Source organism: Schistocerca cancellata, chromosome 8 (assembly GCF_023864275.1).
Source record: "Schistocerca cancellata isolate TAMUIC-IGC-003103 chromosome 8, iqSchCanc2.1, whole genome shotgun sequence".
Lineage (NCBI taxonomy): Eukaryota > Metazoa > Arthropoda > Insecta > Orthoptera > Acrididae > Schistocerca > Schistocerca cancellata.
The window spans coordinates 525603318-525626290 of record NC_064633.1 but is presented as its reverse complement, the minus strand read 5'-3'; the positions used below and the strand labels follow the sequence as shown (position 1 = coordinate 525626290).

At 40.7% G+C, this 22973-nt stretch overlaps 1 protein-coding gene across 2 annotated transcripts in view; it reads left to right on the top strand.

The window, feature by feature from the left end:
• The first annotated feature begins 7892 nt into the window (after positions 1-7892).
• The window catches only part of LOC126094720 (protein AMN1 homolog), a 105299-nt gene continuing 90218 nt past the window's right edge, over positions 7893-22973 (top strand). For both annotated transcript variants that reach the window (XM_049909262.1, XM_049909261.1), the window contains exon 1: positions 7893-8070. In XM_049909262.1, coding sequence (XP_049765219.1) covers positions 8045-8070 — 26 coding nt within the window. In that variant the 5' untranslated portion in view covers positions 7893-8044. The remainder of the gene's footprint in view (positions 8071-22973) is intronic.

The window sequence follows — 22973 nt, the reverse complement described above, 5'->3', positions numbered from 1 at the left end:
CTACCATAAATTTTTATTGTTTTTCATTCTTGAGTGTCCTTTCTGCCAACGAGAGTGTAGCTGTTAACCTTGTGTGGCAGTAGGTTTCCTTAAGTTTCTTATAGTAAATCACATATTAGCTAGATGGGTACAGACTGTGTCTGTTGTGTGCAGATGCAGGAGGAGTTGGCCGTAGTCCAAACGCTGCTGGAAGCTTTGTTGGCCACAGTCAACAGGCTCCAGAGTGCCACCCTGAGGTGTGGTGGGGATGGGGTGCCTGGGACAGTCTCTACCGTACCAGATGTGTAGGGGGGATGTCACAGCTCTCTGTCACTTAGCCGACCTCAGGTGCAACTGAGCTGGCAGGCCCACTCTCACCTCAGTGTGGGTGGCAGACTGTGTTGAGGTCTTGAGCCTCAAGGCGAAGGCTGCATGTGGGATGCAGGCTCCAGCCAGATCCCATGCACTTTTCTTTTAGAGTCAGTGTGCTATCTGATGCTGGCAGGGGGGGGCGGGAGAGGAGAGGCTGAGCCACATCAGAATGCATCTTCTGCCTGGATAGTGGCTGCTCCTTCAGCAAGGTATGGACAGGTACATGAGGTTTGTTAGTTATTAGGAACTCCAATGTTAGGCAGGTCATGGAGCCCCTCAGGAACATAGCGGATAGGGCGGGGAAGAAGTCCAACGTGCACTCGGTGTGCTTGCTGGGGGGCCTTGTCTGTGATGTGGAAGAGGCTCTTCTGGTGGCTATCGAGTGTGTAGGCTGCAGCCAGCTGCAGAATGTTGCATATGTCGGCACCAACGATGCATGTCGTCGGGGTTCCGAGGAAATCCTTGGGTCCTTTCAATGGCTGGCTAAATTGGCGAAGGTGGCCTCCGTCTCTCGAAGAGTGGAAGCCAAGCTGAGGATCTGCAGCATCATACCCAGGGTGGAGAGAGGTCCTCTGGTTTGGAGTCGAGTGGAGAATCTAAACCAAAGGATGTGTCGACTCTGTGACGAAAATGGTTGTAGATTCCTCGACCTACGCTATGGGGTGAAGGTTGTAGGACGCCCCTCGATAGATCAGGGGTGCACTACACATAGGAAGCAGCTACGTAGGTAGCACAGTACTTGTGGCATGCACATGGGTTTTTTTTAGTTTAGGTTCCTCTCCCCATGAAACAAACCGTTGGGCTGAAAAATTACCAGTTCATAACACTGACGTGGGTGTGCTGACCATAAAAATTGTTAGTTCGCCTAAACAGGTCATTCCAAAGGATTTAAATATGCTAAATCTCATGTTAGTAAATTGTACAACTGTCTGTAGCTAGATCCCTGAGTTAGTCTCCAAAATAAAGAGTAGTAATGCCAATACTGTATTAGGTACCGCAAGCTGGTTGAAACCAGACATAAATAGCAGTGAACTTCTGAACTCACATTGGACAATGTTTAGGTAGGATAGGACTGATGCTATGGGAGGTTGTAACGCCGCAAAAGCATATCCTCCTGTTTCCATCTATTGTACTATAAATTTTTTACTGATTTTGTTACCTGAAGATATGACATTTCTGTGTCTTTATATATTGTAATTGTTTTACTATTTGTATTTATATATTTATGCATTTATGTCGCTGTATTATGGGTTTGGTTTGTAAATATTATTTGCATTTTTACGCTGGGTCTGGCCTAGGGAAAACTATGCTATCGAACGATTACATCGATAGGTCGTGTGGAGAACCAAAGTGTTAGGATCTTTGGTAGTGTTAACTCTAACGCATGGAGCGCGGGCAGAGGGAGTCTGGCTGGAGTAGGGCGGTGGAGCAGGTGTGTTGAGTGACGCTCCCACGAGTTGCCGCACTCTCGGGGTTTGGCAGCATGTAATTACACTCGACCTGCTATGATAGTTTTTGACACGGTGTCGCGGACGGGAAGCATTAGCTGGCGCACATCAAGAGCCCGTTTCGCCTGGTGGCCGTGTCGAGAAGAAGGCGCGCCAACATCCAGCTTCTGCAACAGCGATGGCCGACAATGAGTGACTATCGCCACCTCCTCGATCGACGACTTCAAACCTTTAATCAACCAACAAGGAAGACTGGAAGCATGTGAAACTTTAGAACTGTATGGCAGACCTCAGCTTTACAAACTGTTAAATTTTTCTCACTAAGTTACAGCAACGTAGCATGAACCTTTGTTGCTCATTGTCCCCATTGCATTACCAAGCAGGGCCCCTTCCTTTTCAGGAATGAACCCAAGTGTCATTGAAATTCAAACGCCAGCATTAAAGTAATATCATTCCATTTCACTGCTCTAATTTCAAAGTTCAGTTAAAGTATTCATAGCTGGCTACAATATTTAGATTACACAAGTAAAAATTAAGAATGCGAGTTTTTTAACCATATTGTAGCTTACCTGTGACTGCGGATCAGCTTGGTATGTACTAAATTTTACTATTGTTAACTGTTCAGAATCATTTAATTCAAGTTCAAAGTTAAATCTCTTATTTCTAAATTGCGTAGTTTCAAGTAACTTTTGAAATGATTGTTGAGGTAGTCCAAGACTAACCTTATTCTATTGAATTTCGTAGTGCTTCAGAAACAAAGTTCACTATTAATCTCAGTCACTAAATTAACTTTCAGTTTTCCGGTTTTATTAATTCTTTTGCTAAATTAAGTCAGAGTGTAGCGAAATTTATTACTTCTGACAAACATTCAGTTTTCATACAACACGTGTCAACCCTCAGTTGCCACGCTTTTAGTGCTAAATATATGTGCATTAATCTTTCATTTTCATTTACTATAGTAGTTGTCCATGGGACAGCGACTGTAATTTTCCCCAAATCTCAAGTATCTAATTAACGCCAATTAATTGTTAACATAACGACTGCACATTTACTTTCTTTATTAACTTTACCCCTTTTCAAAATTAATTTCCACCAATTTCATTTGCATTTTTCCTTTCATTTAGATGTAACCCTTTCCTCCCTCTTTACCGACAAATTAACTTCGGTGAAGATTGCTTTTCCCAAATTTCCATTAGGTGCACACAGATTAATTTTTCACTGTCATTAAGGTCGATAAATGAGGGGGGGGGGTTACAAGGTGGTGTGTTCATTGCAGTTAAAAGCTATTTAAACGCAGTTGACATCGATACTGGGTCGGACTGTGAAGGTCTGGATAAAGCTCTCAATGAGACAACACGTGTCCATTACATTAGGATGTTTTTATAGACCACCAGCATCTGCAACAAACATCGCAGAACGTTTCAGGGAAAGTCTTGAGTACATAGGAAATAAATATCTAATTATCCATTAGTAATAGGTGGAGTCTTTAATCTGGTGTCCATTGACTGGGAAAATTACACATTTATCACAGGGGGGAAAGGGAAAAGACTCGTGAGAAGTTATTCTAGGAGCGCTCTTAATATACAACCCTGAGCAACTGGTTAGAAAACCAACCCGAGATTGGAACATGTTAAATATTTTGGCGACAAACAGATCAGATCTTTTTGAGGAAGTTAACCTAGAAGAAGGTATTAGCGACCGTAACTTCGTTGTGGCTTCTATGTCAGTGGGAGTGGGGAAAAAAAACAGTGTAGAGTTTTCTTGTTTTGAAAGAAAATAAAAGTGTCATTAATGCATATCTTCATAGCTCCAAGTATTCACCGCGGGACCCCAAGATATTGAGCATTTTTGGTCGGAATTTAAAGGTATTGTCCACCACGTGCTAGAGAAATATGTACCTAGCAAAAATATAGGGGAGGGAAAGGATCCACCTTAGTTCGACAAACATATTAGGATGCTGCTGAGAAAGCAGAGAATTTTGCACAGTCGTTTTAAACGTAGTCACTGTCCCACCGACAAACATAAATTATGTGAAATGAAAGCAGCTGTCAAAAGGTCAATGAGAAATTCTTTTAACGAATTTGAAAGCAATATTTTACCTGTAGATTCTAAAAATAACCCCAAAAATGTTGGTCATATGTAAAATCAATGAACGCTACAAATACTTCAATACCTTCTCTTGCTGACAGTATTTGTAATGTAATAGATTATGATAAACAGAAGGCCAAAATTCTAAATCTAACTTTCAAAAACTCGTTTACTGTAGAGGACTGCAGCACCATTCCCCCTTTCAATTATCAAACAAACGTTAGAATGGCGGACATAGTATTTAGTGTATCAAGAATTGTAAAACAGTTAAGATCCTCAGATGCTAGTAAGGCATCCGGTCCAGACGATATCCCTGTAAGATTTTATGTTGACTATGCTACAAATGTAGCACCATTCTTATCCATGATCTATCAGAGATCGTTGGAACAGCGGAAAGTTCCGTGGGACTGGAAAAAGGCCCAGGTCATAGCAATCTATAAAAAGGGAAGAAAATCTGATGCAGATAATTACCGGCCAATTTCACTGACATCGATTTGTTGTAGAATCATGGGACATATTTCGTGTTCAGACATAATGACCTTTCTAGACTCTGAGAAGCTCATCTGCAGAAACCAGCACTGTTTTAGGAAACAGCAGTCATGCGAGACACAGTTGGCCCTCCTTGTGGGTGATATACAACAGGCTCTAGATACCAGCTTCCAGGTTGATGCCATATTCCTCGACTTTCGAAAGGCGTTCGACACTGTCGCTTGCTCCAAAAAGTGCGCGCTTACGGTCTATCCGATGACATATGCTGTTGGATCTAAAGTTTTCTAACATACAGAGAGCAGTATGTCGTCCTGAATGGTGAGACTTCAACAGAAACAAGCGTAACATCAGGTGTGCCCCAGGGAAGCGTAAGAGTTTCGCTGCTTTTTACAATTTACGTAAACGATCTGGTTGATGGTATTGACAGAGGCATTAGACTGTTTGCCGATGATACTGTAGTCTACAGGAAAGTAGTATCACACGAAAGTTGTGAACAGATCAATGAGGATTTGCAGAAAATAAATGTGTGGTGTAATGACTGTCAGTTATCTCTCAATATTAGTAAGTGTAACCTGCTGCGTATAACAAAGCGAAAATCCCCATTAATGTACAAGTATAAAAGAAATGTCCAGTCTTTGGAAGCAGTAACATCCGTCAGGTATCTGGGTGTGACTATTCGAAATGATCTCAAATGGAATGATCAGATTACACAAGTAATGGGCAAGGCGAACTCTAGATTGCGGTTTATTGGTAGAATCCTGAAGCAATGCAGTCCTTCAACAAAGGAAATTGCTTACAAATCTTTAATTCGTCCAGTCTTAGAGTATTGTTCGCCTGTATGGGACCCTTCCCAGTTGGAACTGATTCAAGAGATTGAGAAGGTCCAAAGAAGAGCAACAAGATTCGTGACTGGTACATTTAGCCATCGCGAGAGCATTAAAAATTTTATAGAAAGTTTGTAGTGGGACACACTTACAGATAGATAAAGCACTAAACGGAAGAGGCTGGTCACTAAATTTCAAAATCCGATCTTCGCCGACGAGGATGTAGAGCACATATTATTACCACCAACTTTCATATCACGTAATGATCACCATTCAAAGATAAGGGAAATTAGAGCTCGTACTGAGGTATTCAGATAGTTGTTTTTCCCTCACGAGATCCACGAGTGGAACAGAGGGCGGGGGGGGGGGGGGGGGGGGGGGGGGAAATATGACTTTAGCGTGAATAGTGCCATCCGCCACACACCGCTTGGTGGCTAGCGAAGTATATATGTAGATGTAGGTAGATAGATGTAGAAAATTGAACTTCATAAATAAACTGTATATCCTCTGCTACGTAAGTGACACTGAAATCAATTTTGTATCATGAGATCCTTTCTCTCAAGCACAGATTGAGTCTTTTCCCACCAATTTCCTGATAAATGGGAGGGAGGGGTGGAGGTTCCCCAGAGGAGAAAGGGTTAGTTGATTGGTCGATTTATTTAACTAATCAATTAATTATCAAAAGTGTGCTTCTATTGGCAAGAGGGAGGAGAGAGGGTTTGAGATTTTCCAGAGCAGTGGGGGAGGAGAAGGGGAGGATTAGGGACTTTCTCAGATGGATGGATTATCCCTAGGAGTCATAAATCAAATAACAGAACAATAGATTAAGGGGGGAAGGGGATTATAAATCAATCAAGTTTGCTCCTGAATGTATGCTTGGCTCTAAATGTATGCAACCTGCACTACTAAAAACGCCACAGCACCGCCATTACGCCGCTACTGCTGTGGTCTTGCTGAAGTGTCCGTTAATCTTGCATAATATTACAATTAAATTGCATAAACGACATCATGGCCCTTTAGCAACAACTACTTCACTCCCTGGTCGAAATCAGATAATACAGTAACTCCTTCTGAGAGCAGCAAATACGAATAGATGTCCTTTCGAGAACTGAACAAAACTGTTCTGTCTGTATGTAACTACAATGACACATAAACTGTCTCTGTAACACAGAGAATACAAAGAAGCATAGTTTTCTACAGGCCTAAGAAGAAACAGTAACTTAGAGAATATAATAGAAACACAGCGCCTTGGTAGCTGTCACAAAAACTATCTTTGACAGTGCAAAGTTTGTAAACACATGCATCACAAAACACACACACACACACACACACACACACACACACACACATGTCACATTGGACAAATAGTGCTGACAACCATGGTCATTACAACAGCCCTTCAGTGGAAGAAGAGCGCCATGCAGGATTGTTGTTGTTGTGGTCTTCAATCCGAAGACTGGTTTGATGCAGTTCTCCATGCTACTCTATGCTGTGTGAGCCTCTTCATCTCTGTAAAAGTTCTGCAAAGTACGTTTTTCTGAATCTGCTTACTGTATTCATCTCTTCGTCTCTCTCCACGAGTTTTATACGCCACACTTTGCTCAAATACTAAATTGGTGATCCCTTGATGTCTCAGAATACATTATTAGTTTAGTGAACTAAGCTCAACATCATGGAGAAAAATCAACGTGGGACAAAGTTATATTTTCAGAGTGTTTTAATTATGGAATATCTGTTCAGACAAAATAGTTGTGTAATAATGTGAAATCGTCATAAACAATATGATATTTAATAGTGGTTATTTACTGGCTTCTGATGAATGAGTATTTCAGAGATATTGGGTAAGTTTAGTGCAGTAATTTCACAAATTGTGTTTCTGTGCTCGTAACAGTGGCAGGCTAAGGAAGGAGTGCGGGTCTCTCGCCCTGGGGGGAGGGGGGGATGAGGTCCTCCAAATCTCAAGGGGCAATTTCCAGACAATACTAAAATATGTTCATTAAATGAGAGGCATTTGTGCAGAGATGGGTGGGTGCAAGACCAGGACCTTATTTTGTTTTGCTACCCATGGTTCCTGGGGGCGGGGGCGGGGGTTGCAAGACCAAAGACCTCTTTTGTTTTGCCACCCCAGGCCTCCAACAGGCTTTGTCCGCCGCTACCTCTTTCTTAATACAGCATTACTAAAATATTTTAACATCACAGTTATAAAATACGGATCTTTCCAATTCCGCAATCGATTTTCGTTCCCATGTAAACACATCTGGTTTTGAAACATGTTTAGGCTGTCAGGTTTTGTCTTGTTTTTCTTTTTTTTAAATCGGCTAATATGGACGGAGTGGCTTTTTGTACAGTGTAGCAGAAATAGAAATATTGGACTGAAGCTGTTTACACCTTGTCTATCTGGAGAGAAATAGTGGTTGTGCTGACTAAATCATAAACTGCAACAGCTGTTTTGCAGGCGCTATAATTAACTGGGCTAGCAAATCCGCTTCCATGCTTAACATGTAAAGACGACAGCGGAAAACAGTTTCAGAAATTCGGTTTTCATCGTTTGGAAAATGTGTCGCACGTAAACGTAATGCATTTGAGAAGTACTGTCGAACGTTTTGAGGATCCGTCAAGTGTGAATGAATCGACTTGGTTGCCATCCAAAGATGTTCCCTACCCCCATATTTATTCCACATCTCTGACTTGTTGTTGGTACATTGTTTGAAAAGTAGCGCCGTATGATAGTTGTTGGGTATTGTTTAATTAATAGATCAGTCAAAACATTCATACGTTGATGAGACAGTGTATTAAGATACTAAGGTAAACAGATTTTGCCCTGCACTGTCATCGTGACCCAGAATGCAGATCAGATCGCTGCTTCAGATGTAAGCAATTCATATTTCCCTGAACTGCAAAACTTGTTTATTTGTTTTCGAATAATAATGATTTACGGTGTGTTAACTCTTAAGTGTTACGTGTTAAGTGTTTATCAGCTTCTGTAGTATTTGTAATTAATAATAAAAAAATAAATGTAGGATGAGGTGTGATGTTCACTACAACACTTGAAGTAAGAGCAATCCTTGTGTGTTACTAGAATTTTATGTTCAACTGCAAACTTGTTCAATTTTAATAATTTACGCTTAGACCTCGGACTAAATTGTGAAATGGTTCGATTTTAATAATTTCCTCCTGGACCTCGGGCTACGCTGCAGACTAGTCTGTTGTGTCAACCAAAATGTCGAGTACATTGGAGTGGACCTCTCTTACATTCTAGCCATGTAAACTGATACGTATTGTTTATCGATCTGTGTTATGTTTGTTGATATCAATGAATTTAATATGAGGTGTGAAATTCATCACACTGCTATAAGGAGATACAATTTCGATGTAGTCCTAGGTATCCGTCAAGGATTCAGAATGGAGTTTCATATTCTGGTGTAGAGAGAAGTCCTAGAGTAGCCTGCAGTTGATTGGAAATCTGCAGATGTTGAAAAACAGTAAATAAGTATCATATTAGTCGCACCAACTATAAGTTATCGAAATAACTGGACTTTCAGCGTAGGGGTTCTGGTTAACACTAATGTGCATGTTTGCAGTAAATAGAAAGCTTATAGTGGTTGCTGCAGTTAGTAATGATACATAGTGTACCCTTGACCTATATAGCTCCACAGCAGCTCCCGATCCCATAAATTAGGATCAAACACTTCCCTTGGCCTATACAGCTCAAAAACATCTCCCAATACCAATACCAACATACACCGTCACACATTAGGATTGAACACTTCCCTTGACCTATATAGCTCAACAGCAGCTCCCGATCCCATAAATTGGGATCGAACACTTCCCTTGACCTATGTAGCTCAAAAACATCTCCCGATACCAATACCAACATTCACAGCCACACATTTCAATAAAACACTTCCCTAGACCCCAACAAACAACACATGCACTGAAAACAAAACCATAAAAACTTACCACAAAAAGTTCTGGCACCACAAACTAGGTTGGCCACCACACACACACACACACACACACACACACACACACACACACACACACACACACACACACAAACAAACTAACGAAAAAATACTCAACCAAAGGAAAGACCCGACCCACCCACACCTCAACCCCCCCCCCCCCCAACCAACCCAACCTCCCCCCTCACCCCAAAATAAAAAACCCACAAACAAAAACCAAATGCAACATAAAAATGTCTCAATCACACACTACAACTCAACAAAGTAGGTTCTCAACAACTAAAACACAAACCAACACACTCCCCCCCACAAACACACTGACACGAAATAAACCACCCACCCCACCCTGAGCTGCAGTCACCCACCCACCTACCCAAACCACATTAACCAACCTCTTTTGGCCTAAACATTTTACTGACAGCCCTTAAGAAAACCCGAAAAACACAATACCCCTCAGGGACATTCTTCCGCCAACAGTACTCATCTAAATGAGACTGAAGGTTGGAAGAGCGCCTCTTCCCCTCCCAAGAATTGACTTAACAGCCCCTCACATTCCCTCTATTGTATTTGTGCAAGCCCCCGTCTCATAATTTTTGGACTCTAAGCGATGGTTAACTACTAAATGATGGAATCCCCTCTCACCCAACCTCCTATACGAAGAAAATGCATCTGAAACTACTGTGGACCCCGGTTCTATGTACTCCTCAATTAACCCCACTAATTCCACCTTAGAGCTCCCTTCCACAACCCTAAAAATACATTCAGAACACCCACCCCTCGGAACAACAGCCCCCCACACCCAGAGACCAACCACAGACTTACCCCTCCCATACTTCCTTTTCCCAAACTGCGACTCTTCCACCTCCACACAACCCCATGCCGCCCCCCCCCCCCCAGCTTACCCCTGTAGTTAATGAACTCGGAACACACTTCACGGCAAAAAGAAAACTAATCAAGCACACTCCTCTCACTCATGCGCGCAAAAACTGTGTGGGTATCTATAACAAAAGTAATAACTCACCAGTAAAATCTCGCGCATGCCCAACCTAGACCTCTCGAACCAGGTACCGCCATAATAAGGACAGGTATACACTCGCGCACACACACACACACACACATCCATCCGCACTCCTTCCCTCTTTCCTGATGAAGCAACCGTTGGTTGCGAAAGCTTGAATTTTGTGTGTATGTTTGTGTTTGTTTGTCTATCGACCTGCCAGCGCTTTTGTTTGGTAAGTCTCATCATCTTTCTTTTTAGATATATTTTTCCCACGTGGAATGTTTCCCTCTATTTTATATATGCTGTTACGTTGTTACATAGATGTGTCAGATTTGATTCTTGAAGGAATAAATCTACCTCTTCCAATTACATAAAAAGAAAAGTAGTATTGTAGTTTATTTGGAATGAAAGTATGTACTTACGAAAACGTATTTGAAGGATAAAGCTATTTATTACACAAAAATTTTGTTACAATTTCATAGTACAACTAGGCTAAGATATCGTTACTTACTTAACGTTTACCTCGTTTTGTAGCCCTAATAAATTTATGACAAAAATGTTTTGTTATTATTGATAGGTGTAAAAGCTTCATTTAATAATCTTTTTCAGCAACATCCAACTCAAAATTGAACTCGTAGTACAAACGGTTACCTTGTTGTTTGATTTCTGGTGTTGTTACCTTAGATAGTACTTGACTGAATTTCACAAAACAAACATCAGTTTCATCTAGTTTAAAAAGTGTTTTACTTTTCCCTACTGACTTCAGAATCATTATTATTTTCACATCCTCCTCTTCATCAACCTCACTCTGGCAGATTCCCATGTAACAGTATTGAATTTGGGATAGGGTTCGCTTTTTTTTTGTCACTTGGAATGTCAACCAAGACAGATAACCCAAATTTTAAATCAGACTTTTCACTCACAAGCACTTCCAATATTGTCTTGTGATTCAGATAGTGAAACAGTCTCCTGATCAGAATCATCAGAACTGCACACTTCATAGAAGTGCATGTAATGTTTTAACTTTGGCCTCCTCAGTAATAAATACTGACACCCTTGTCATTAATGACTCTGCTGTTTTTGAAACCGGCAAATCAGGTGTGTTATAAGGCCGAAAGTGATGGCAGCCCTGTATTTGAGGAATCGCTTGTAAATTTTTCTACCTTTCATCCAAAATAGAAATGTTATGCTCCACTGTTATCTTATCAACCCATAGTACCTTAATTTTAGAAAAATTCTTCAGAGTGTAGTCATAAAAGTCAATTGCGTTGTTAATAATAACTTTCCTAGATCAAACAGCTCTCCACACGCTCCTCTTCAATGCACCTCCAATGCCATCCATGGCTCCTTTACCATGTTAACTGGCAAAAAAGTTCCACTCAACTGTCAATCCAAAGTCTCTCTCACAATAAAATAGATTGGACAAAGCATATTTATTTTTGAACTGCCCAGCACAGTTGTCAGAAAATATAAAAACTCTTTTAACTTTAGGAAACGCTTTTTTAATCTCCGTTACAACAGTTTTAAGAAAAGTCCACACAGAATATTTTGTGTGTTAAAGGTCGTTACTGATGACTGCATAGGACCTGACTTCGTGGTTTGCAAACCAAATGCAGAAAGTGCAAATAGTTACTTGTGAATGCGCCCAGTGTGCACTCTGTACCTCATCTTGTGAAATTAGAGCATAATTCTCTGCAAAGTCTGTTTGAAGAACACATTTTTCAGCGTCAAGGCTGTTTTTCTTTCCTTGGAAGAAATCACTCTGCTGTATCTTCACTTAGCAATGTTTTTTAAACTGAGGCAATTTATCAACCAGTGATGCTAAGACATCATCGCAGCTCCCTGAATGTTCACTAAGACAAGGACAATGTTTCGCATCATTTTCCCATTGCTTCCAGACAATCTTTTTAGTTAAGTCAAAGCCTTCTGGGATAAATTTGCTCAATTTAATTCATGACATTCCTGGCATGACCCAAAAACACAGTCTTCGTTCTGTGAATTACAAGTTAATTCGTTCAATAATTCCTTGTGATTGCTTGGAACAGATGGAACAGCTTTGCTCAAAGACTCGAGTATGCTTATGAAATTGTAGTGGTACTTACACACACATACATTATGTGGTGTATATGATGATAGGAGAACAAAAGGTGCTCGCAGTGAATGAAACGTGGACCTTCCTACAGAAATATCTGGATGGAGTTTTTTGAATTTCTCATAAACCTCTCCTACAGTCAGAAGTAAGTGACGCTGTTGGAATTTCTGTTTACATTCTCCCTTTTTCCATACAGTTACAACATCTTTATGCCCTGGAGCTTGGCGGCTAATGACGTCCCTAGTGAAGAACTCGTGAATTTTTAGTTTTTCCTCTTCACTTAAGACTGGAGTTTTGGTATGTTTTGTATCAAATATGAAAGTTTCAGAGCCAATTATATCGGAAACTATCTTTTTAATAACAGCAGATTTTTTTACTGGGGCTTTTTGGAAGTACCTTCAACACTTTCTTCACAGCTTTACCAAATGTCTGTCCCAATAGGAGAAGGTTCATTTGGAACTTTTGATCTTGCGAGTTCTAGTTTTTTCTTTTCTCTCAATGCTCTCTCTATTTCTCTTATTTTTCTTCGATTCTTATCTCTAAGACATTGATTATTGTTCAATTTTTCTTTAACCAGCAATCTTCTTAATTTGTCTCTTTTTCATTCTTTCTTCAAGTAAGCTTCTCTGTTTTCTTGGTTTTCTTTCATCTTTTCTCGGTGCTTCTTCACTCTTTCCCTTGCTGGTACGGGTGCAATGGTCTGCGAGGACAGAAATCCTGATAATGTAGGCCTATTTATGTATAAACATAACACTGTACAGAGAGATAAAAGAAAAAGACATTGTTAAACATACGACCTTATGAATGACTAGACTTTGCCTCAATAAGCAGTTTACTGGCCTATATAAAATTTAAAACTGAGGTTAACAATATTGTTGTTCTTGGAAAAGTTAGAATGGAAAACATAAACTAAATGTAATCTAAAGAATTTTGGGCTTAATCAACTTTTTAGGAGAACGTCAGTTGAGTCAGGTCAATGCCCTAATTAACTTTTATAATGTGGGTGTAGTGCTTAAACAAATGTATGCAGAGGAATAAAAATTTTAGTTTTAGTGCTTAAAACTGTTTTCGTATGTAATAAACATAGTTAAAAAACTTTTTTCATTCATAATAATTCCCTTTGGTTATAAATTAAATGCAGGCCTAGGCCTACTAAAGATGAAGGTGGCATTAAACCTTCCAGTTCAAGTTACGGGTGTTACACATTTGTTAAGTAACACCCGAAACAAAAATTAATAACACCAGTAACAGCTCTAAGAGTGTTAAATAAGATTTCAAAATGCCATGTAATGGTATGATATGCTTTCACACATGGCTCTGCCTTTGATCGTGTACACCTTCCGAGTTACAGGACTGGAGTAGGTGGTGGTTGGAGGGTGCATGGGACAGGTTTTACACCGGGGGCGGTTACAAGGGTGGGAGCCAGAGGGTAGGGAAGGTGGTTTGGGGATTTCATAGGGATGAACCAAGAGGTTACGAAGGTTAGGTGGACGGCGGAAAGACACTCTTGGTGGAGTGGGGAGGATTTAATGAAGGATGGATCTCATTTCATCTTTGACGAGGGCTGTTTGGGTGAATCTGGGAGTAGGGCTGAAGGTGAAGCCTTTGGATAGGACAGAGGTTTCGGATTGGGAGAGAGGTTTGGAGGAAAGGTTAACTACTGAATTAGGGTGTTGTGGTTCCATCCTTCATGAAATCCTCCCCACTCCACCAAGAGTGTCTTTCCGCCGTCCACCTAACCTTCGTAACCTCTTGGTTCATCCCTATGAAATCCCCAAACCACCTTCCCTACCCTCTGGCTCCTACCCTTGTAACCGCCCCCGGTGTAAAACCTGTCCCATGCACCCTCCCACCACCATCTACTCCAGTCCTGTAACCCGGAAGGTGTACACGATCAAAGGCAGAGCCATGTGTGAAAGCACCCACGTGATTTACCAACTGACGTGCCTACACTGTGAAGCTTTCTATGTGGGAATGCCTTGGTGCACGGCCAGTACATCTTGGCACAGTGTTACATCGTCCGGGTTGTCTGGATACTTCCCACTAACACCAACCTGTCAGAACTCCGGAGATGGGAACTTGCCCTTCAGTATATGCTCTCTTCTCGTTACCCACCAGGCCTGAACCTCCGCTAATTTCAAGTTGCCGCCGCTCATACCTCACCTGTCATTCAACAACATCTTTGCCTCTGTACTTCCGCCTCGACTGACATCTCTGCCCAAACTCTCTGCCTTTACAAATGTCTGCTTGTGTCTGTATATGTGTGGATGGATATGTGTGTGTGCGCGAGTGTATACCTGTCCTTTTTTCCCCCTTAAGGTAAGTCTTTCCTCTCCCGGGATTGGAATGACTCCTTACCCTCTCCCTTAAAACCCACATCCTTTCATCTTTCCCCTCTCCTTCCCTCTTTCCTGATGAAGCAACCGTTGGTTGCGAAAGCTTGAATTTTGTGTGTATGTTTGTGTTTGGTTGTGTGTCTATCAACATGCCAGCACTTTCGTTTGGTAATTCACATCATCTTATAAAGAAATGCAATTAGCTTACCTCAACAAAACGAATTATTATGAGCTATAACAATGTTGACTTCAATATTCTTTGCAACAATAGAACAATCAGCCATAGATAACATAACTAATACTCTTCTGGAAATAGCAGAAAACATACCTCTCTGTGGTGCCATAGAGTAGTGCACTTTAAACACTTAGTGAAGGTAAAAATTTAATTTTTTCATATTCATGATTATTTTGCAATGAACAAATGTACTTTTAACTTGGCATTTTTAAGGTTATATTTGTAATATTGTCATTTTAATTTTTTTGTCACAAAGTCTCTTTAACATGGAATGACCCAAGAGCAAACTGAGCTCATTACATCACACAAACGAAAACCCTGAACATACCACCAGAGGGCACAACAACCCACAACACGACGACATCTACGAACACGCCACACTCACAAACCAAACTCCGCACCGTCATGACGTCACACACCAGAACACCCTTACGTCACAGGTCAAAGCCGACACGTGGGATGGGACGCTTCTGTCGACCCTAGCATGTCGTAGGGTTCCTTCCCGTTCCGCATAGATATTAGGAGCACAATTAGCCTAATATGTCCTTCACAATCCCATGAGACTGGTATGTAAGAGAGTTGTAACATATTCCTAGATTACTCATTTAATCATTGTCCTTGAAACTTTGTAAGTAGCCTTGGTGTGTCTATCTTTAGGTGTCTGCCAATTTAGATTCCCAGCATCACTGTGACCACTTGTGCTGCTCTTTCTTATATTTGTTTAATAGGCTGTCCCGTGTGAGCCCTGTTGAGTAGTGTCCAACACACTTGAGCAGTAATCTGTGATGGATGCAATGTGCTTGGCCACTCATGCAGAAACATTTGAACTTCTTCCTGAAACATCATTTCTTAGAGCTTTTGCAACCAGAAACACAGTGACAAATGCTTGTTTTGTATCGTATTGTACACTTTGGTTCATTATTGGACTTACATGAACTATTGTTATTGGGCCATAAGAACCGTGTCTCCTGTGCTGCCTTATACTGATAGTAATTGTTTCATTAACATCTTTGTGTACCTGTTAGTTTATGCAATTTGTGATGTACCAAAGCCACATTTTTGTTTGTATTACTTTTCTGTTTCTTTTCAGACCATGCTCTCTTATTTTGCAATTTCACAGCCCTTTCTCACTAAGAGTGTACATTGTTAGTTTTGCATGCATTACTTTACATTTCTGAGGAGTTCTTCATGACACATTAAAGCACATACACTAATATGCACAGATAATGTGGCCCAACTGAAGTATACGGCACTCTGTGTCAGCATTCACCAATGATGTAATCATGCTGTGGCATGTTCTGTCATATGTGAACAGTTTATTTGAGTATTACTGTGTGAGAAGAGGGCATTACGAAGCAGGTATGTCACTTGAAGTGGCATTCTCATATGGTAAATTTTGATGTCAGGAAAATTGTTACATTAATGTTTTATTTGTAAAAGACCATTGCATATGTTGTTTGTGTCATGATTCTAACACTGAAATTTAACAGCTGTATAGTGAACCATGGACCTTGCCGTTGGTGGGGAGGCTTGTGTGCCTCAGCGATACAGATGGCCGTGCCGTAGGTGCAACCACAACGGAGGAGTATCTGTTGAGAGGCCAGACAAACGTGTGGTTCCTGAAGAGGGGCGGCAGCCTTTTCAGTAGTTGCAGGGGCAACAGTCTGGATGGTTGACTGACCTGGCCTTGCAAAATTAACCAAAACGGCCTTGCTGTGCTGGTACTGTGAACGGCTGAAAGCAAGGGGAAACTACGGCCGTAATTTTTCCCGAGGGCATGCAGCTTTACTGTATGGATAAATGATTATGGCATCCTCTTGGGTAAAATATTCCGGAGGTAAAATAGTCCCCCATTCGGATCTCCGGTCGGGGACTACTCAAGAGGACGTCGTTATCAGGAGAAAGAAAACTGGTGTTCTACAGATCGGAGCGTGGAATGTCAGATCCCTTAACCGGGCAAGTAGATTAGAAAATTTAAAAAGGGAAATGGATAGGTTAAAGTTAGATATAGTGGGAATTAGTGCAGTTCGGTGGCAGGAGGAACAAGACTTTAGGTCAGGTGAATACAGGGTTATACATACAAAATCAAATAGGGGTAATGCAGGAGTCGGTTTAATAATGAATAAAAAAAATAGGAGTTCGAGTAAGTTACTACAAACAGCATAGTGAACGCATTATTGTGGCCAAGATAGACACGAAGCCCACGCCCACTACAGAAGTACTAGTTTATATGCCAACTAGCTCTGCAGATGATGAAGAAATTGAAGAGATGTATGATGAGATAAAAGAAATTATTCATTCAGGTAGTGAAGGGAGATGAAAATTTAATAGTCATGGGTGACTGGAATTCGAGAGTAGGAAAAGGGAGAGAAGGAAACATAGTAGGTGAATATGGATTCTGGCTAAGAAATGAAAGAGGAAGCCGCCTGGTAGAGTTTTGCACAGAGCATAACTTAATCATAGCTAACACTTGGTTCAAGAATCATGAAAGAAGGTTGTATACATGGAAGAACCCTGGAGATACTAAAAGGTATCAGATACATTATATAATGGTAAGACAGAGATTTAGGAACCAGGTTTTAAATTGTAAGACATTTCCAGGGGCAGATGTGGACTCTGACCACAATCTATTGGTTATGAACTGTAGATTAAAACTGAAGAAACTGCAAAAAGGTGGGAATTTAAGGAGATGGGACCTGGATAAACTGAAAGAACCAGAGGTTGTGCAGAGTTTCAGGGAGAGCATAAGGGAACAATTGACAGGAATGGGAGAAAGAAGTACAATAGAAGAAGAATGGGTAGCTCTGAGGGATGAAGTAGTGAAGGCAGCAGAGGATCAAGTAGGTAAAAAGACGAGGGCTAGTAGAACTCCTTGGGTAGCAGAAGAAATATTGAACTTACTTGACGAAAGGATAACTCAAAAATGAGATCGACAGGAAGTGCAAAATGGCTAAGCAGGGATGGCTAGAGGACAAATGTAAGGATGTAGAGGCTTATCTCACTAGGGGTAAGATAGATACTGCCTACAGGAAAATTAAAGAGACCTTCGGAGATAAGAGAACCACTTGTATGAACATCAAGAGCTCAGATGGAAACCCAGTTCTAAGCAAAGAAGGGAAAGCAGAAAGGGGGAAGGAGTATATAGAGGGTCTATACAAGGGCAATGTGCTTGAGGACAGTATTATGGAAATGGAAGAGGATGTAGATGAAGATGAAATGGGAGATACGATACTGCGTGAAGAGTTTGACAGAGCACTGAAAGACCTGAGTCGAAACAAGGCCCCGGGAGTAGACAACATTCCATCAGAACTACTGACGGCCTTGAGAGAGCCAGTTCTGACAAAACTCTGACAAATTCTGAAGGTGGCAGGGGTAAAATGCAGGGACCAAAAGGCTATTTACAATTTGTACAGAAATCAGATGGCAGTTATAAGGGTCAAGGGGCATGAAAGGCAAGCATTGGTTGGGAAGGGAGTGAGACAGGGTTGTAGCCTCTCCCCGATGTTATTCAACCTGTATATTGAGTAAGCAATAAAGGAAACAAAAGAAAAATTCGGAGTAGGAATTAAAATCCATGGAGAAGAAATAAAAACTTTGAGGTTCACCAATGACATTGTAATTCTTTCAGAGACAGCAAAGGACTTGGAAGAGCAGGTGAACGGAATGGACAGGGTCTTGAAAGGAGGATATGATATGAACATCAACAAAAGCAAAACGAGAGTAACGGAATGTAGTCGAATTAAATTGGGTGATGCTGCAGGAATTAGATTGGGAAATGAGACGCTTAAAGTAGTAAAGGAGTTTTGCTATTTGGGGAGCAAAATAACTGATGATGGTTGACGTAGAGAGGATATAAAATGTAGACTGGCAATGGCAAGGAAAGCATTTCTGAAGAAGAGAAATTTGTTAACATCGAGTAGGCCTGTAGATTTAAGTGTCAGGAAGTTGTTTCTGAAAGTATTTGTTTGGAGTGTAGCCATGTATGGAAGTGAAACGTGGACGATAAATAGTTTAGACAAGAACGGAATAGAAGCTTTTGAAATGTGGTGCTACAGAAGAATGCTGAAGATTAGATGGGTAGATCACATAACTAATGAGGAGATATTGAATTGAATTGGAGAGAAGAGAAATTTGTGGCACAACTTGACTAGAAGAAGGGATCGGGTGGTAGGGCGTATTCTGAAGCATCAAGGGATCACCAATTTAGTATTGGAGGGCAGCGTGGAGGGTAAAAATCGTAGAGGGAGACCAAGAGATGAATACACTTAACAGATTCAGAAGGATGTAGGTTGCAGTAGGTACTGGGAGATAAAGAACCTTGCACAGGATAGAGTAGCATGGAGAGCTGCATGAAACCAGTCTCTGGACTGAAGACCACAACAGCAACAACAACCACCACATAGGTCATACTTTTGATGAAAATAATAGGTATAGTACTGAACCAAATGCTCTTTGGTAATGAAAAAAAAGTGATACATCTGCCTGACTATCTTGATTCACCGCTTTCAGGAAATACCTGAGTTTCGCACGATTGATGTTTTTGTAATCCATGCTGATTGGCATGCAGTAGGTCATTTTGTTCAAGATAAATAATTATTTTTGAGCTTGGAATATGTTCTAGGATTGTGCAATGGACTGATGTCAGTAAGATTGGACAGAGTTTCATGGATGTTACCTTGCTCATAAACAGGTGTGACCTGTGCTTTTTTTCCAGTCACTGGACATATTTTTTTGTGAAAGGGATCAACTGAATATTATGGTTAAAAAAGGAGCTAATTCAGCACAAATTCTATATGGAGTCTGACAGAGGTCCCAACGAGCACAAGCCCTGGAGACGTGTTTAATTTTAAAAATTTTAGCTTCTTCTCAGCATGGACTGACACTAATATTCATATCGCTTGTTTTTACAGTTGAGTGAGAACTAAACTAGGGTGGTACTTCTGTATCTTCCTTTAGGCTTGGCGGTAGTTTGAGGTACTCTGATGAACACTTGCTGTTGACACTCAGCAACGGAAGTCAGCTATGATTACGAAAGTAAATAAATCAGGCAAGACGGCTAGGAGAGTGTTTGTGCCAGATAAGCCCTTTACCTGACTTGCATTTACCATGAATCTCTCATTCAACACAAAGTCCCAACTGACTGGAAAAAATCACAGGCGATTCCAGTATATAAGAAAGGTAAAAGAATAGACCCGTAAAATTACAGACCAATATCCTTAACGTCAGTTTTCTGCAGAATCCTTGAACATATTCTGAGTTAGAAAATAAAAAATTTTCTTCAGGCCAAGAAAGTTTTGTCCACGAATAAGTGTGGTTTTAGAAAACATCACTTTTGTGAAACTCAGCTGCCCTTTTGTAACATGATATACTGTGAACTATGGATAAAGGGCTACAGGCAGATTCCATATTTCTAGATTTCTGGAAAGCGTTTGATACAGTGCTCCATTTCAGGAGGTTAAAGAAGGTATGAGCATATGGAATAGTTTCACAGGCATGTGAGTGGCGCGAAAACGTCTTAAGTTATAGAAATTGATATGTTGTCATCAATGGTGAGTGTTCACCAGAGACAAGGGTATCGTCAAAAGTGGCCCAGGGAAGTGCGACAGGACTGCTGTTATTATATATATACATAAATGATATGGCAGATAGGGTGGGCAGCAACTGCAATTGTTTGCTGATGATGCTGTAGTGTACAGTAAGGTCTCATCGTTGAATGACTGTAGGAGAATACAAGATGGCTTAGACAAAATTTCTAGTTGGTGTGATGAATGGCAGCTAACTTTAAATGTAGAAAATCATAAGTTAATGCAGATGAGTAGGAAAACAATCCCGTAATGTTCAGATACAGTGTTAGCTGTGGCCTACTTGACACAGTCACTTCGTTTAAACATCTGGCCGTTATGTTGCAAAGCAAAGTGAAATGGAACAAGCATGTGAGAATCGTAGTAGGAAAGGTAAATAGACAACTTCGATTCATTGGGAGAATTCGAGGAAAGTATGGTTCATCTGTAAAGGAGACTGCTTATAGGATGCTAGTGTGACCTATGCTTAGCACTGCTTTAGTGTTTGGGATATGTGCCAGGTCAGATTAGAGTAAAATATTGAAGCAATCCAGAGGCGGGCTGCTAGATTTGTTACTGGTAGGTTTGAACAACGAGCAAGTGTTACGTAGGTGCTTTGGGAACTCATATGGGAATCCCTGGTGGGAAGAAGACATTCATTTCGAAGAACACTGCTGAGAAAGTTTAGAGAACCGGCATTTCAAGCTGACTGCAGAACGACCCTACTGCCGCCAACACACATTTTGTGTAGAGATCACAAAGATAAGACATGAGAAATTAGGGCTCATACGGAGGCTTTATAGACAGTCACTCTTCCCTTGTTCTATTTGCGAGTCGAACAGGAAAGAAAATGACTTGTAGTAATGCGGTTACCCGCCACGTGCCGCAAGGTGGATTGTGAAGTATCGATGTAAAGGACTTTCTAATTTTGATTTGGTACCCCCAATTTCATTTCAATTCCTGTGTCCTCCATAAGTGGTTGCACACTAACTTTGACGCCACTGACAGCATCTACATATGGCTAGAAATTCTTTGGGTTGTGTGAGAGATCCTATAATGAAGAATTTCATGAGTGGATGTCTTAGTTGCTGGTGAGTCTCCCAGGTTGTACGGCTGTGGTCCAAGAAATTTTTTGGTTCCTCACATTTCATCCAGAACTCCACTGGACATTTTTGGAGGTGCTCCTGGTGATGCTATCTTGCCCACTGACAAATTTGACATAGGTGAGCGACATAGCATGTGTAAAGAGGGCGTGGTCAAATATGCATGTGATCAGGAGAGAGAATCCTTGCCATAGATAAAATTTAACTATTGATCGTCACCTGTTGAGCATAACTCAAATGGCTCTGAGCACTATGTGACTTACCTTATGAGGTCATCAGTTGCCTAATAACTGATCTATTAATTCTACAGAGCCACTGTTCATATATCACGAAGTTTCATAGCATCTTCTTTCCTGCCAAAATTGTACCATGCTTATATATTTTGTGGCTTACGTGTGTAGCTGTGAATAATTGTTTGCCATTGTAGATAAAAGTTAGGTTTCAGAAAACTTCACTTCATGATTTCCTGACCTGAGAAAATTCTCTACTCTAGCTGATTTTTCTGTGTTTCCTAGTTGGCAAAGACTGTTATGTTCTTTCAGTCTTGTCTTCACATTTCTCTTAATGTTTCCAATCTTGATTTTCCACAAGTTCACGGAATCTTAAATATTCCACATTGCTGAGAAATGGGGGCTTTCATCCGCTATAGATTGGAGTTCTTGACATATTTTGTTGTTGTTGTTGTTGTTGTTATTGTGGTGGTGGTGGTGGTGGTGGTGTTGGTCTTCAATCCAAAGGCTGGTTTTAATGCAGTTCTCCATGATGCTCTATCCTGTGTCCTATTCATCTCCGAATAATTGCTGCAACCTACACCCTTCTGAATCTGCATACTGTATTCATCCCTTTGTCTCCATCTACAATTTTTACTCCTTACACTTCCCTCCAGTACTAATTTGGTGATTCCTTGATGCCTCAAAATATGCACTACCAATCGATCCCTTCTTCTAGTCATGCTGTGTCACTCCTTTTCTCCCCAGTTCTGTTCAGTACCTCTCCATTAGTTATGTGATCTACCCCTCTAATTGTCAGTAGCCTTCTGTAGAACCACATTTCAAAAGCTTCTATTCTCTTCTTGTCTAACTGTTTATTTCCCATGTTTCACTTCCATACATGGCTACATTCCATACAAATACTTTCAGAAAAGACTTCATGACAATGAATGTATAATTGATGCTAACAAACTTCTCTTCTCTTTTCTGGCCGTTGCCAGTCTGCATTTTATATCTTCTCTACTTCGGCCATCATCAATTATTTTGCTGCCTAAATAGCAAAAGTCATCTATTACTTTAAGTGTCTCATTTTATAATCATATTCTCTTAGCATCGCATGATTTAATTCAGCTACTTTCCATTATCCTTGTTTTTTGATTTTGTTAATGTTCATCTTATCTTCTCCTTTCAAGCTCCTGTTAATTCAGTTCAGCTGCTCTTCCAAGTCCTTTGCTGTCTCTGAGAGAATTACAATGTCATTGTCAAACCTCA